Source organism: Trachemys scripta, chromosome 3 (genome assembly GCF_013100865.1).
Source record: "Trachemys scripta elegans isolate TJP31775 chromosome 3, CAS_Tse_1.0, whole genome shotgun sequence".
NCBI classification, from domain to species: domain Eukaryota; kingdom Metazoa; phylum Chordata; order Testudines; family Emydidae; genus Trachemys; species Trachemys scripta.
The window spans coordinates 74330761-74348476 of record NC_048300.1 but is presented as its reverse complement, the minus strand read 5'-3'; the positions used below and the strand labels follow the sequence as shown (position 1 = coordinate 74348476).

The 17716-nt window shown below is 39.1% G+C and overlaps 1 protein-coding gene across 3 annotated transcripts in view; it reads right to left on the bottom strand.

Moving 5' to 3' along the window:
• The window catches only part of ARID4B (AT-rich interaction domain 4B), a 154278-nt gene that overhangs the window by 14943 nt on the left and 121619 nt on the right, over window positions 1-17716 (bottom strand). For all 3 annotated transcript variants that reach the window (XM_034765068.1, XM_034765070.1, XM_034765069.1), the window contains 3 exons: window positions 6466-6550; window positions 5335-5527; window positions 492-1700 (listed from right to left, as the gene is read on the bottom strand). In XM_034765068.1, coding sequence (XP_034620959.1) covers window positions 492-1700; window positions 5335-5527; window positions 6466-6550 — 1487 coding nt within the window. The remainder of the gene's footprint in view (window positions 1-491; window positions 1701-5334; window positions 5528-6465; window positions 6551-17716) is intronic.

Sequence of the window (17716 nt, the reverse complement as noted above, 5' to 3'; positions counted from 1 at the left end):
CAAGAACTAGGGGTCACCAAAATAAATTAATAGTCAGCAGGTTTAAAACAAATAAAAGGAAGTATTTCTTCACACAATGCACAGTCAACCTGTGGAACTCTTTGCCAGAGGATGTTGTGAAGGCCAAGACCATAACAGGGTTCAAAAAAGAACTAGATAAATTCATGGAGGATAGGGCCATCAATGGCTATTAGCCAGAATGGGGAGGAATGGTGTTCCTAGCCTCTCTTTGCCAGAAGCTGGGAATGAGCAACAGGGGATGGATCACTTGATGATTACCTGTTCTGTTCATTCCCTCTGGGGCACCTGGCACTGGCCACTGTCAGAAGACAGGACTGGGCTAGATAGACCTTTGGTCTGACCCCGTAAGGCCATTCTTATGTTCTTAAACCAATCTCCAAGTAACGTAGCAACAGTTAAACACAAATAAATTAGCAGTATAAGAAATGAGAGGAGGAATATATGTTCGACAACTCAGGTTTTCTTCTTACCTTTTTCAGTATGTTCTGGTTCTTGTTGATTACTACTGCTAGAGCTGACGCTGGCATCAAAGCCTGTTGGAGAAATATTTCCTTCAGATTGAAGGTCCTGGAGCTCCCCCACAACACTATCCACTTCAATTGTGCTATCACTTTCACTCTTGATGCTTCGTATCTCTTCTTGATTTGGTGCCAATGTCTCTGAGACTGTTACACTGGACTGATGTCTACTAGAATCTGTTACAGTGACAGATGAAGGTGATTCCGGGGTTGTAGGAGGAGTATTTAGCACTGAATTACTCCCACTGCTTGGAAATTCAACTTTCTTGTCACTCATTTCCGTTGGTTTCTCCTCAACAGGTTTAACATCTATGCTGGCTAGTAAAGGCTTTTCTAGTTCAGAGCTGGGCAAAGAAACCTCTTCTGCAAGAGTCTGTAGCTGCTCCTCTACTGCAGGATCCTCAGAAGCATGTGGGGGTGAGGCTGCAGCCTCTGTGTCAGAGTCTGAAAAAAGTTCTTTCAATGTTTTCTTGGGCCACTGTCCCTGAATACTGGACCATACATCTTTTCTATCCTTAGCTCTGGTATTCTGAAGTCTTTCATCAGAGTTATTTAGAAGCTTTATTCTTTTTTCTGCCACTTCAGAAAACCCTGAGTAGAAACCACTTGTCCTTAAAGACTTCCTTTTCTCCTCTATCCCACTGTATTTCTTAGTTGGCGTTATTTTTAGTTTAGATTTGTCCTCCTCATCTTCATCTGAGGAGCTGTTACTACTATGTTCTAAGCTATGGGAGTCTTTGCTCTTGGACTTTTCATCCTTTCTATTAGGTGACCCAGTCTTTACACATTCCTCGGTGATGCAATACCTTCGCTTACCACGTTTTACCTGTGACTTTGTTGTTTTATCTACTACCTCCTTTTTGACCTCCTTTCTCTTCTTTGTAGCTTCATCCTCTCCTTCATAGTCCGTATCATCAGATAATTCTTCAAGCTCTTTCCGCAATCTTTCTGGTGATTTGGATACTGATTTAGGTGGTGCTACGTCTGCAAGGGCTTTTCCCTCTTCTTGGGGAGATGAGCTGCTCTGCTCTTCTTTTGGACAGAGTTCATTTTTGTCTTGGCTCACAGTCTCATCTGGAGATTCCTCCTTGCCATCATTATGTACATTCTGGGCACTTTGGTCATCTTCCTGATCACTATCATCAGCAGAACTTTCTGAAGCTATTAAAAAAAAAATCTGTTACAAGTAATACTAAAAAAACAACTAATAAACAAACATATTATAGATAAACAGATAGCAATACACACTAAAGCTAGTACTATTAAAATCCTTTGTTTTCATGTACCCAGTAGGAAAAAAAACAACAGATTTTTAAAAACTTCATTTTATTAGGAAGTGTAATAGCTAGATAAGCAGCAATGCTTGTCAGTTTGCAAATCCCATATAATAAAACATCTCCACGGAATTCCTCTAAGGTATCTGCATACTTTTTTGAAGAACCAGAGAAAGCATGAAGTGACAGATTCCAGTCTAAATAAAACTCTGTTTTATTAATCCATATGTTAATCCACATATATGAATCTTCTATATAACACAAATGGACATGACAGCCCAAAAGAATGTTTAATATTAGACTTTAAATGTACTAAATCTTTAATATTAACTACAGTTACAATTTACAAATGCTATTTGCCCTACTTCCAAAGCTAAAAAATATAGATGTATAGAAGAAAAGACTACAACATTTTTCTAATTGCATACGACTTGTAAATTCCAGCTAGGTTTATCATCTCTAACTGTTAATGATTTATGCTATTATTATTACTTGAGGAACACTAACATCTGAAGCTCACTTCTAAAAACCTTAATATGTCTGAAATCTGTGTTTGCAGTCTCACGCATTCTATGTCCACACCTTACAAAATAAAGCTCACTTTTTACTAATATACTTGACCTGTAGCTAGCATCATCTAAATTAAAAATTGTACCAAGTTTTATGTTCAAAACAGAGGGCAAAATCATAGCCCCATTGAAGTCAATGACTTCAATGGGACTAGGCTTTCATCCCTGTTGCTAGTTTTCAGGGCAACACATATTCACTTTTGGCTGAAAACATTCATATCACAGCCCAGTTTAAAAAAAAAAATGTTTAGTTTTATTCAGTCACCTACAAGGTCCAACAACACAAAGAGCTGAGGGTGTTTTTGTTTGTTTTTAGACTTTATTATTTTGTGCTATTTTGCAACTTTTATTTTTTTTTTTTAATTTTAAACTGGGCAAAATATTGCTCCAAAATGAGGGCTTGAAACTTTTGCTCATGTTGGAGAGGATAGCGGTTCAAAGCTTTAAAGACTATTTATTAATAAACATTTCACAAAAATTTTCAAGCACAGCCATTAGTTTACATTTTGAAGACTATCTTCACAATGAGGCTGGAAGCTTGTGGTGTGTGTTTTTGGAAGGGTTTTTTAGGTGACTCAGGATACAGACTTGACTCTTTTTTTTTTTTTTTTTCAAGTGACTAAGGCTAAAAATAGCAGTGTAGATGTTCCTGCTTGGGCTGGAGCCTGGACTCAAACCTGGCGAGGGGAAAAAAATCTCAGAGCCCAGGCTCTGGCCTGAACCTACTGCCCAAACATCTATATTGCTATTTAAAGCCCCCGAGTATGAGTCCAAGTAATTTCACTGGGCTATGAGACTCACTGCTGCAGGGCTTTTATTGAAGTGTAGAAGTACCCTAACAAATCAGATGGCCGTGAGGCAGATGTACATGTCCTAGTGCGCCTTTTAGCATCCTAGGACCCTTTACAAATGGGAGCTGTAGTCTCCAGGCACATGGCTAGGTGCAAGCATGTGACCTACAGGAAACCAGGTATATAGCTTCCTGTCTGTTAGGTGGGGACAGCAGACTAGAGAAACTCAGTGTCAGGGAAGTCCTAGTGTGGGTGTCTCCACAGTAGCTGGGAAAGAGAAGGCTTTGAGAAAAGATGTCTCCACCCACTTCTCCCCTGCAGGAAGATCTCAGTTACCAAGTGTTTTGTATTGTTTTGAAAAGTTTTGCATCTTTTGTTTATCAGAGAACCTGCTCAGATGAAAGGGATGGGAAACTGAACATGAGGGGTTTGGACTGCCTGGCTGGTGAATCTGCCAACTAGCCTACAGCGAACTACAAATATGTGTATTTTTCTTCTTTATGATGGAGGTGTGAAAGGTTTGTGGATTTTGTTTATCTTTCAAAGTTGTTTTTTCTCTGCTTGTCACACTTCCATTCTTTTTTCGGCAAGAAGCCTTCTTGGATGACTGCAAAATGTATATTGGGAACTTTCTCAGATTTTAAATTAAGGGTTAAGATATTGAATTCTAAAAGAACTTTTCTCCCAGTACTTTAGTTAAATAGGTATTAAAACATTGTTTTAGACTGTATAACTAAAAAACACTCTTTCCCTCAATTAATCAGATTTTACTTTTAGTAATTGTGCTGTCATAATCCTGCTAGTTCTCCACAGAATCTTTCAATGTAGACAGGACCTGAATTTCTAATCTAAAGCTCCAGCAGAAAAAAATCTCCACACCTCTTTCAGGTCTTTTTTATCCATCATAAATAATAGCAGTAATCCACTTTTCCTTTCTATGTCACCTTTAAATGAAAGCTTAGATTAATATTGTCATCTGAAAGAGTCAACCATCCAAGTTCATAAACTCTATAGGAACCTGACCGTTTTGAAAAGCTTGAAGTGAACAGCTCCAAAACTTTATAAAACCACTCAAATATCCTAAAAATACTTAAGGCACTAATTACCAAGGAAAAGGAATGAAACAAACAAACAGTTTCTAGGCTATGATGTTTTTGCAACTCGGGGGTGGATCCTCAGCAGGTGTAAATCGGTATAGTTATATCAACAGCAATGGAGCTATGCAGATTTACAACCACATGAAAATCTGATACACTATTTTTAAAGATTTTCAAAAAAGTTAAGAGATTTCAGATGAAAGCATCTATTTTGAGAAAGTACTTGTGTACATGTCAAATTGGCTTTTAAAAGCCAATTATAACTAACTGTGGAGTCACTAATGATGTCACTATCACGGATCCTAAATAGTTTTTTATACTGGTAGAATTAGTTTCCTGTATAATTTTATAATTTTTCATTTTGTTATATCTAAAAAGAACAGCCAAGGATACTTTGTCAAACACAAAAAGGGGAAAACACAGCAGAAAAACTTTTCAAAGTATTATTTTACAAGTGAACTGATTATTTTTAAGATTACAGAAACCATCTGAATCCAGAATATCTATTCAGAAAGTTTGTGTATGTTTTTAGCACTTTTAGACAAAAATGTGCTATTTATGTGCAAAATATATATAAAACAATTTATAAAAAAAAAACATGCACAGAGACAGACAGACTCTGAATTTATAATAATAATCTCCTAATGCTCTGAAGGAAACTTCCTCTTCCACAAGTTTCAATGTATAGTTATGGCTATGTTTTAGTCACGGGTATATTAAGTAAAAGTCATGGATGGTCACAGGCAGTAAACAAAAATTCACGGCCCGTGACCTGTCCATGACTTGTACTATATACTCCTAACTAAAATGTGCATGCTCTGGAGGGTAGGGGGCAGCCCAGGGGATCAGCTGCTGCGGGGGGAGGGCGGTGGCCCATGGCCCCTGCTGGTGCTGGGAGGAGGGCACAGCCAGGGGGGCTCTGCATGCTGCCCCTTCCCCAAGTGATTGGGAACAACAGCCAAATAAACAGCCTTATTTATAGTTTGCTTCAATTGCTCTGTACTGTCACTTTTAAATACTGGTAAAATGATTACATACTGAATTAGAAAGTCCATGTACAATACCTTGTAGCCCATTAAGGATAGAAGTAATTTCTATGGATTTAACTGGAGCTTGTTCAGAGTTTTTGGCTTCAGTGCTGTCAAGTTTGGACTCAGTCTCTGGTGATGTGCTCGTGTGAAAGGGTGGTTTTGACAAGCGTCGCAATTTACAATTTTTAGGAGAATACTTCTCATCCTTCTCTTTGTCAGTTTTATTCTAGGTTAAGGAAAAAAACATTTTAAAAACTCTTCTAATGCTAACATATAATTTAAGGTGAATTACAATTAGCAATGCAGACAGTGATTTTGAACACAAAACCTAAGAATAAGTTTTTCTTTGTTCCTTTACAAGGATATGCAAGCACTGTATTTTGTCTTATGCACAAGTATTAACACCAAAAATGTGAATTCCTTAACACTTATATCTGATGAGGAATATTCTCAGCAGTTCAGGGCTAAACCGTTCTTCCACTATGCTAGTCCTTGAAGTAAGGGCTATTGCAGAGAGAAGGCATGACTGTTGTGACAGCCTGGATTGAATGGCAAACCCTTGTGCTGTGCTAATGAGGAAGGAGGAGAGGCTATAGGCAAGTCTGGCTCTATCAGAAGCACTGGATTCTAGTAGTCCTTGTGTTCAGAGTGCAGGGATGGCCATGTAGCCTGTTAGTGGGGGGGGGGGGGGGGGGGGAGAAGGTTGTTCACACCCTTCTGCCCCGCACAAGGAATTGACCAGGATCTGGCTCAAAATATCTGTTTGTTTTTTTTAAATCTACCACAGTTGACAAGAAGTTAAAAGCAAGATACAAGCCACATTTATGTAGATTCGACACAGGTTTGTGCTTCAAAGCCAGCAGGGTAGCTAGCAAATTTTATTTCCTGGTGCTGTGCTGCCATCGCTGATGAGGGAATGGCTCTGGTTCCTGTTGGTGCACCAGATGAACTGGGAGTGCGGGGGGAAGAGGAGGAGGAAAAAGCTATCTTTCGAAAGGGAAGGACAAAAATCATGCTTAAAAAAGTGTGTGCTTCTAAGAGGCTAACAGAAACTAATTTTAAATTTATCATGAATTTCCAAGTCCATTTAAAGGCTATAATTATAAAATCAGTCTATATGAAAGTAAATTAAGCAGCAAAATGATCTAATAGAAAAAAATCTACCTTTATTTTCTTCCGATGCTTTATTTTGGGCACATTTTTATCAGCTGGTCTCACTATCTTGTCTGCTTTTATCCATTCATCATATCTAAATGTGAAAGCAAGCATTTCAAAAATATATATAAACAGAATTTTAAGCAAACATTCAAAATTTCATAAGACACATTCTACAGGGGAAAGAAAAAGTAGTAAAACATGTAATGGAAACCATATGCAGACAGACTCTGTACTTAAGAGTGAAAAGTAATGAATATATTTCTATCGTATCTTCTAGTTAAAAAAAGAACTAGATAAGTTCATGGAGGATAGGTCCATCAATGGCTGTTAGCCAGGATGGGCAGGGATGGTATCCCTAGCCTCAGAGCCGGCGCAATCCATTAGGTGACCTAGGCGGTCGCCTAGGGTGCTACAATTTGGGGGGCAGTGACTGCGGCGGTATTTCGGCGGCGGGACCTTCCGCCACCTCTGTGGGGGGTGGCATTTCGGGGCGGGACCTTCCGCTGCCTTGGGTGGCAGAAAAGCTGGCGGTGCTCCTGCCTAGCCTCTGTTTGCCAGAAACTGTGAATGGGTGACAGGGAATGGAACACTTGATGATTACCTGTTCTGTTCATTCCCTCTGGGACTCCTGGCAGTGGCCACTATTGGAAGACAGGATACTGGGCTAGATGGACCTCTGGGCTGACCCAGTATGGGTGTTCTTATATTCTTAGGTATTGTAAAGTATTGCAAAATCTCAAACCTTTACTTTCTTAGCATATAGGGCAAAATTCTCCTCTCATACTAGGATGGTAGTATTCAAAGTTAATATTCTGCTCTCCTTTTGTGCATATAATTTAAATGAAATAATAATGGGATATCCATGCCCATAGGGAAAGCAGAATACTTGAGTCATATACTGATGTACAGATATGCAAGGTAAATTTTCCCAATATAGTATATCATCTTACTAATTAAAAACAAATTCTTATAGTAATAGAAAACCTGATTGCTTGGTAAAAAAAAAAAAAAAGAAGAAGAAAAACTCCTTGTAGCTGATTCTGTATCCTCTATAAAGCTCCCCTTGAGATCTGGAAGGATTTTTGCATTAGGAACTTTTTATTTGATATCAGAAGGTACTATCAGTTAGATGCTCTATAAATAGTAATAACATATGTATATCAACTGCCTCATGTGTCCCACCTCCTGAAACTGTACACGTGAAGTACAAAATCCAAGACTGCTGAACATATATATTCTCATTAAGAACATTCATGACAGAAATGTGCTCAGACTAGAAAGCTAACAACAATTAAAAAAAAAACGCACTATGTAAAGTTAAGAATAAAAAAATGAGTTTATTATGAACACAATACCTTGGCCTGCCTACACTGTGAATTCAAAAAGTGTCTGAATAAGAAATGTGTTAATTAAAAACAAATAAGTGTGTGTGTGTGTGTGTATAAATGGAGTTCATTGGTAGTCATGAAAATGTGTATGCAGTATCATGAAAATACAGTATGCAACTAGCACAACAGTGCAGAGCTAGATCTCATGCTAGGCTTTCTCACACAGATCTGACATTACACCTCTATTTTGACTTGTAGAGCCTCTGCTATTACAGTCCCAGGCCACATCTTAGCAACCATTGACAAATGTGCCTAACTCTGGTAACTTTTGTGATACTGACCAATGTAGGGATTGAAGAGGCCACCAAACTCATTTTCATTTATGACCTAAATCAAGATTTGAACAGAGGAGTCCAGAAGATAAATTTAGTGCTTTACCTATTCACATCCCCCACACTCATAAAACAAAGAATGACATCCAGAAACATAATAATGATATGAAAGGAGGGAGGTTTTCATATTGGAACACAAATATGTTCAATATTATTTTTCTATAGAGTATCATATGGATCTTTCTCTTTATTAAATGCTGACAAATTTTCATAGTCTTTTTCCCTAGAAAATCTTAATGTACTGAGAGTGACCACACTGTCAGGGACATGATTTTGATTAAATTAATTGTAATGACCAGGTTAGACATAGGTAGAGAGATCCAGATTTCTTTCTTTCTCTAGGTCCTTAGGTGACAGGTAAACCTGCCAATAGCAAATTCATAACTGCTGTGGTTTAAAGTAAGGTTTCTTTAGATCAAGCTCATGTTATGATGGAATCACACCAAACAGAATTCTGAATGAACCATGCACTCCAGAGCTAAGGGATTTTTTTAGATCTAAATTTATGAGAGAAAGCAGCACCAGGATTGAACATGTTCACAGAGAAAATTGAGTACTTTACAAATTTCATTTCAATTTTGATTACATCACTATACCACTTGCAGCCTTATTCACCGATTCTACATGCTACCCCAACAAAAATAATTTTCCACATAAAGAAACTAACTTTAAACACTGCATATGTCTCCAGTGACTTAAAACACTCAATGTTAGGTTAGACTTAGATTGATATTCAAAGGTTAGTATGTCATCGCTGGCAGATGAATGACACTGGAATGCTGCCATACCAGTTGGTGTAATTTAAATTCAATATTCTGGTAGGAAATACCTATTGCTACATTAGACTGAGACGTTTAAAATGTCTCCTAGAGGATTTGGTCATACAGTTCTCAATTTTAAATGGGAACTGGGTGTCCAAATCCCCAAAGTGGCTTTTCAGTGGAAAATGCTACTGTGTGCATTATCTATACCAACACACACATTTCAAATTTAAGAGGCATAAACCTTTAAAGCACTGAGAGGATATGATCCTTATGGACAAGTACAAAAGGACATTCAGGAATTTATAGATTTTGCAGGGTCTTCTATTTTGCCCTATAGGGTTGCAACATTTTTAAAGTCACACAACTGAATCATCTCTACTTCATAAATGGGGCTTCAAATGATTTGCTCACTCAAGAAAAGAAGAACGAGAGTTGAGAATGTGAAAAGAAGTTCTTCAGTTCTAGGTTAAAAGAAACATGCACTTTTAATAAGAAAAAAACCTGGGTTACTATGCTGCGAGTGGAATTCTCCAAGTGGACCCTCATCTTCAGTGTTCCATGGTATTTAGAGATTTATGTGTACAGCACATAATTCCCCATAGATACTGGCATTATAAAATATTCAAGTCATTAACATGAATTGTTTTCTATTGACCCGCTTTATCCACATGTCTGTATAATGCAGGTCCTCCCCTCACTTGGCGTGTGACCCGAGAATAGTAGGCATTTGAAAATAGATTGATGCATCCAAAGGAGAATACCAGTTATTGGTAAATAAAACCTACTTATTCCAGTTTGGGATTCTGTCCACAAAATATCATCCTTTGGAGAACTATGAATTAGTGACTTCTCAGGGATGGATGGAGATGGTGAGGAGTGGAGAAAGGTCAATGTTAGTCTGGCAGTTCTACAAAATCTAACAACTCACATACAGGGAGTTAGAAAAAAAAATACCTCAGAAGCCATCAGGGCTCTGACTGAATGAATGGATCCTAAATACTTACCAGAATGGGCAACTGACTGTATATGGTACAAGTATTTGTATGAGTACGAAAGAATAGCACAAGCATGTAGGAACAAAGTTAGAAAGACTAAGGCACAAAATGAGTTATACCCAACAAAGGACATAAAAGGCAATAAGAAAATAAATATAAATAAAAATAAATAAAGAAGAGGTACTATAAATACATTAGGAGCAAGAGAAAGACCAGAAGGAAAGGAGAGCTATTTATGGATGACATCAAGAGGGCTGAGGAGTTTAATGCCTATTTTGCTTCAGTCTTCACTAAAAAGGTAAAATGTGACCAGATAACATAATTAATATTAACAACAAGGGGGAAGGAACACAATCTAAAATAGGGAAAGAACAAGTTAAAGAATATTTAGGTAAGTTGGATGTATTCAAGTTGTCAGGGCCTTGTGAAATTCACCCTAGGATACTTAAGGAACTAGCTGAAGCAATCTCAGAACCGTTAGCGATTATCTTTGAGAACTCATGAAGGATGGGTGACGTCACAGAGGACTGGAGAAGAGTAAACATAGTACCTATCTTTTAAAAGGGGAACAAAAAGAACTTGGCGAACTATAGATCAGTCAGCCTAATTTTGATACCCAGAAAGAAACGGGAACAAATTAACAATCAATTTGTAATCACCTAACGGAAAAGAGGATGGTCAGATAGCCAACATGGATTTGCCAAGAACTAATCATGCCAAAACAAACTATCTTCCATCTTTGACAGGATTACTGGCCTACTGGACCTAATATATCTTGATTTTATTAAGGCATTTGACACGACACAGACACATGACATTCTCATAAGTGAACTAGAGAAATGTGATCTAGATAAAACTACTATAAGGTGGGTGAAAACTGGTTGAAAGACTGGACTCAAAGAGAAGTTATCAATGGTTCATGGTCAAACTGGGGGGATGTTTATAGGGCAGGGGTAGGCAACCTATGGCATGTGTGCCGAAGGCAGCACGCGAGCTGATTTTCAGTGGCACTAACGCTGCGTGGGTCCTGGCCACCAGTCCGGGGTCTCTGCATTTAATTTAATTTTAAATGAAGCTTCTTAAATATTTTAAAAACCTTATTTACTTTACATACAACAATAGTTTAGTTATATATTATAGACTTATAGAAAGAGACCTTCTAAAAACGTTAACATATATGACTGGCACGCAAAACCTTAAATTAGAGTGAATAAATGAAGACTCGGCACACCACTTCTGAAAGGTTGCCGACCCCTGTTATAGGGGGTCCTGCTGGGGTATGTCCTGGGTCTGGTACTATTTAGTATTTTCATTAATGACTTGGAGAATAGGCTTATACAATTTATAGATGACACCAAGCAGGGAGGGGTTGCAAGCACTTTGGAGGAGAGGATTAGAATTCAAAATGACCTTGACAAATTGGAGAATTGCTCTGAAACCAACAAGATGAAATTCAATAAAGAGAAGTGTAAAGTACTACACTTAGGAAGGAAAAATCAAATGTACAAAAACAAAATGGGGAATAACTGTCTAGCCAGGCGGGGGACTGCTGCAAAGGATCTAGAGGTTATAGTGGATCACAAATTGATGAGTCAACAGTGTAATGCAGCTGTGAACAAGGCTAATATTCTAAGACGTATTAACAGGAGTACTGTTTGTAAGACACGTGAGGTAACTGTTCCTCTCTATTCGGCACAAACAAGGCCTCAGCTGCAGCACTGTGCCAATTTAAAGTGCCACACTTTAAGAAAACTGGAGGGAGTCTAGAGGGGAGCAAGAAAATTATAAAAGGTTTAGAAAACCTGAGCTATGAGAAAAGACTAAAAAAACTGGGCGTGTTTAGTTTGAGAAAAGATTGGGGAGGGGGCTATATAACAATCTTCAAATATGTTAAGAGCTGTTACAAAGAGGGCAGTAATCAACTGTTTTCTGTGTCCACTGCAGGTAGGATAAAAACCAATAGTCTTAATCTGCAGCAAGGGAGGTTTAGATTAGATATTAGGAATAGCTTTCTAATTACAAGGATAGTTAAGTTCTGGAATAAGTTGTGGAATCCCCATTACTGGAGGTTTTAAAAACCAGGTTACACAAACACCCATCAGGGATGGTTTAGATATTCTTGGTCCTGACTCAGCGCAGCGGGCTGGACTTGACCTCTTGAGGTCCCTTCCCGCCCTACATTTCTATGATTCTATCTGCAAAGTCTACGATCTGAAATCATATTGCTTGGAGACAGGTTCTCTTTTGGCTCTATGCCCAAAAGGAAGGAAAGGTATCTTTATGAAATGACTCATTAAAAACAGAAAGGTATAAGGGCAAAAAAGGTAAAATTCATGTGAAATACTTTAGGGAGAAATCTATGACAAGGAAGAAGAATCCATTCATTTTTATCAAAATTAAGACTGGAGGACTAAACCATAAGGGATTGAAGCTTCTTTATTTTTCTGGTTAAAATGATTGCCTTCAGAGAGCTTGTTTTGAATAAAAAAAAGGAAAGAAAAATGAACACTCACTCATAGAAAATGATAAAGAATTCATATCCCTCTGGTGGGATCCTTGCTGGTCCCGTGGTACTCATCCACACTGAGTATGCCATTAAGATGGACCACAGGATACAGGACCAAATCCTTAGCTCAGTGGTTCCCAAACTGGGGTTCGTGAATCCCTGGGGGTTCATGAAATGTTTGAGGGGGTTCTCGGGAAAAAAAAATCCCTAATGGTGGACAGAGCTGTCCCTAAGTACCCTGGACAGCATGGGGCCAGCAGCCCGGAGCCCCTGGACTTCCAAGAGCCAAGCAGATCAAAGCAAGCATATCTTTCACACTGAGGAGATTTAAACTTCAAGACTCCTTATAAGAAATTGAAAGGGAGGTGGATATTTTTTGCTGTTTTTAAAATTAAATAGGCAGCTTGTATTGTTTTTAAAATTATTATGAAGAACAAGTTTAAGCTTAGTTGTATCGTGCGTTGTTTGCCTGGACTGCTCAAGACCTGAATGCTTGTGTAGGAGGAACTCTTTGAGTTGGCTTTTTAAATATCTTCATGCTGTTTCACATCTGATACTCCTTGATGAAATATAGGAGCCTTGTCTTATAACAGGCTTATTCAAAGTGATACAAGCTACGAAAGTGAGATCTTGGAAGAGTGTCGCCATTTTCATAATGTACCATATATACTTGTTCATAAGCCGAATTTTTTTAGTAAAAAAGGGAAGCACCAGAGAAGGGGGTCGGCTTATGAACGGGTATAGAGAGGGAGAGGTGGAACACAGTCCTTCCCCCCAACAGAGGGAGTAAGGAGAGGCAGCACAGCCAGCAGAGCCAGAAGGGAAGAGGCGGGGCCAGAGTCTCTCCGCTTCTGGCCATGCTGCTCTCCCCTCAGCCTCTGAAGCAGCTGCAGCTCTGGGGCTGGCAGGCTGCAGCCGAGCCGCTCGGCCCCACCCCCCAGAGCAGGCTGTCGCCGCGCTGCCCAGCCCGCCAGAGCACGCTTTAGCCGTGTTGTCCGGCCCAGCCTGCTGGACCATGCTGCGGCTGCGCTGCCCGATCTGGACGCTGGAGCAGGCTGGAGCCGCGTTGCCCAGCCTGCCGGAGCAGCTCCAGCCAGGCCAGAGACATCCTCCCCTGGCTCTCCCCAGATAAGGTGGGAAGGGATGGGATGGGGAGAGTGTGGGGGTCCCGGGCTAGGGGTGGGATCATGTGGGGGGTGGTCACAGGGGTTACTCCCCTGACTCCCAGCTTCTCCCCCACAAAAAATTTCCCCACCAGTTGCTGTCCTGGCCTGTCAGGGTAAGCAGCTGGCGCGCCGGGACACTTTGTTTACCTAGGTTTACCTCCGTGCCTGCAGACGCTCGAGGTAAACAAACCATCTCGGCCCACCAGCGGCTTATCATGATGGCCTGGGAGCCAAAGTTTGCTGACCCCTGAATTATAGGGTCAGCTTATGAACAGGTTATTAAAATTTTCTATTTTTACTTATCCATCTTGGGGGGGTGTCAGCTTATAAACGAACCGACTTATGATCGAGTATATATGGTAATAAAAATACTGAAATGATAAATAATTAGTGTGTAATAAGCATGTCATAAAAACAAATTTTATATTTCCAAGATCACTTCTTTTATAATTTATACTCAGGTAAAGGAGAAAATCCCTGGAAATATTCATTTTTAGGAGGGGGTTCGTGAGACTTGACATTTTAGTGAAAGGGGTTCACGGGTTGTTGAAGTTTGGGAACCACTGCCTTAGGTGAATAAAGTCTATTTATTCCAAGATGCTGTCTCCAACAACAGCCAGTACCAGGTGCTTTAGAGAAAGAAACTCTGCAGTAGGTAGATATGATGTAAGCTGGTCGCCAAGAAAGTTTCCTCTTAATTCCTGAGATGAAGAGGGTTGCTTATGCCCTGAAGTTTATGGGTTTATATCCCTTTCAAAGCTTTTTAAAAAAAATATTTACTGTAACAATGCAGAGTAGGCTATTCATATTGAAGTCTAATCCTTTTTAAAATCCTGCTAAGCTCTTGGCCTCAATGACATATTGTGGCAATGAGTTCCACAACCTATCTGTAAAAGTATTTCTTTTTGTTAAGAGTAACACTAAAGGTGAGGGAGCTGAAAACATTTCTGTATCTCTCCTGAATGATTTAATAAGTAACAATAAGGTGAACTTCTGGATTTTGTCCTTTGATAGGGCTCTCTCTGCTTGCAAGGCTCTCAAGAGACAGACTAGGGTCTGACAAGGCAGCATCAGTGGAAGATATTTTCTTTTCACCTTCTTAATAAAAGTCCTGAAAGCATGGACAAAACTAACTCCCTGACCATCATCAATGCATAGTCAAGAATTGAAAGGACAGATGCTGTAGCCTATACCATCGTAGAGACAACCGCACACAGCTTTCTGCCAAAAAGGCACAAAACTTCTACTATCCTAACAGAGAAAAGAACAAATTCAATTTTCATACTTCTTCTGTTTATTTCTTCAAAACACATAGAAAAAAATTAAGTGGTTTTGCACATCTAGCAACCCTTTTTCCATTTGAGACTTTTCTCTTTACTCTTGAATTCTGCGCATTATTGAACAACCAGCTACATTTTGAGAAGAATGTATTTATTGACAAAGTGTGCCGACATCCAGTGGACTTATGTGTTCAAACCACAAAAAACATACCCAATGCTGGCTATTAGTTATTATTATTAATAATAATTATTGATATTACCATAATGCTAGCCCATAACACTATGCCTACATGCCAAGCTGAAATACATGGTACTCCTACTCACAGCTCTTTTTGAGCCATATGCCCCTCCGGCCAGTCAGTCACACGTACATAGGATTTCTCTTTGCACCCCAAGAAAGGGCTCTGTGTATGTGTGCTGTCCTTCTGCTGTGATAGGGTAGCGAAATGTCAGTGAGGCCTCCACACAAACACAGAGCCCTCTGCTGGGATGGCGTGTCCCCTCCACAGTGCTCCATGGTGCAAAGGGTTGGGAAGGTGGCACTTCTAGGGAACCCTACTCCTAAAAGGAGTGATTATCCTGTGAGATTTCCATAGCAGAAAGAGCAGCAGCTGGGCTCCCCTTCCACCCAAGCAGCACTGGTGGCAGTACCGGAGCAGTCTCTGCAGACTTAGGAAGACATAACTGCATTGGTTTACACTCAGTTTGTGTTTGGAAGATTATCTTCACAACCATAAGGATTAGAATTTTTTTTTTTTATGAAAGCTAAAATTCTGCAGAAACTAATGGCACTCACCCAACAGAGTCCTACTCCAGATGGGGAAGTGAATTTTTCAAACCCTGGATGAGTCCACATAAAACGAATAAAATAAAACACTCCTCAATATCAGTTTAGTCAATGCCAATGACTGTCAGGCATGCGGAGTTTTACTTAGAGAGCAACCCTCATATTGAGGGTGCTTTAAAGCTGGTTTCCAAATGGCCTGGACCATTAGGTAAAGCCTCCTATATTACTTAACCAGGTTCTGATGGTCTCAAGTGATGCCCTCAAGCAGGTTTCACTCTGAATATTCATAACTTTTCTCTATTACATACACTATTCAGGGGCTCCTCAAACCTGGGGTACCTCAAGCCTCTTTTGCTTCAACATCTAACTGTGAAGCACAAAAAACTTAAAACAGTCAATTAAGTAAGTAACAAATATTTCCCCCAACCAAATTTCCAAAAGAAAAAGGGATATGGTATAATTTCAGAATAGCTGTAATGTCCAAGAATGATGCATTTTGGGGTGTCAGAGCATCTGGCAACCAGCCTGTTAGAGTACAAATGACCTACAAAGATTGTTAATTTAGAATTTGTGCTGAATATGCTCCTCTGCGCCATGCTATTTGGGGCATTCTGCACATATTGCAGAGTTAATTCATATTTCAAAACCCTCTGTAATTCACCTTTCAATGTATTTTATTTTATCTGCATAGTGTTGTCAGCTGAAAACTGCAAATACCACAATTAGAGGGACTTGAACTGCACATTCCAAGGAAGTTTTAGATCCATAGAAATGGTGCAAAATTCAGCAAGTGACCCTTCAAACCACAAAGGGGATCCCCAACACTTCTAAGCATCTGACTATAACAACTTTATAGAACTATATATCAGCAATTCCAGAATGCAAAAATCTCACGAGAAATGTCTTTTGCAACTGAGAATTTTTCACTTTTTCCTCAGACGAACATGGTAGCAGGATTGCAATTTTATGATTGAGAACATCTCATTCCCATTGATTCCACTAGGTTAGTTCCATCTCCCCTTTCAATCTTCAAACTGAATACAGAGTAATCTTCTTCTCTAGGACTGTTACTTCCCAAAAGATACATTCCCCCAGCTTTCAGGAGAATGGTTAAATATACTAGTCCTCACCTCAAATAGATGTCATCAGAATCTAGTTCTAAGCATAAAAAACTAGTAAGGTTTTGAGTCTGTTGGGATTATCTTTAGCTATCTGGTCTAACACCAATGTCATCACTAGTGTAAAGTAAACCAAAGTTTCCTATTCAGGGGCAAAAAGGATATTAAGATTGTTCTCTATCTCGAGCTTTCTGGTTAATATTAAAAAATATGGGGTATGTAAACAATTTTCTTTCTAATAAGAGAGAACATGCATCTAGTACTAGTACCAGTACCATTACCTCTTTCTTCCATTAAAGAGAGTCTGATTCCTGTTCTAAGAGACCCAACTTAGATTCCCTTATCGGCAGTACCCACTTCCTTCATCCATACAAGTAGTAATGGTGATCTCCTTCCCCACAAGATAAAGTGCAGCTAGAAAATTACTCAGTTTCAAGGCTTCCCTAATTAATACAAGAAAGTTGACAATGTCCTACTATGCTTAGTATCACTAAATGGTTCTTCAAAAAAGTGTAGTGAAGCATAAATATTCTGAATATCTGAACAGTTAATATTACTTTCATCCCCAATATACTGATATAAGGCATGAACTGAGGGAGGGATAATATCCTCTTGGAATGAGAACTTCTAAGTAAATGCAATCAGAGTTGAAGAATTCTTGATTAGACTGTTTTTGGTTTGAGGAATACGTAGTACATGATATAGTGCTTAGAATGGAGAAAAAAACCATTTTAAACTTAAAGAAAAAAGAACAGAGATAAAAAGACCATGGATTCTAAACCATCTGAGACAATTATTACATGAACTAAGGTTTTTAAATCACTTGTTCTACTTAAAAATTGAATAAAATCCAAGACTTAACAGAAAAAGAATACACACACACACACACACACACACACACACACACACACACACACACAC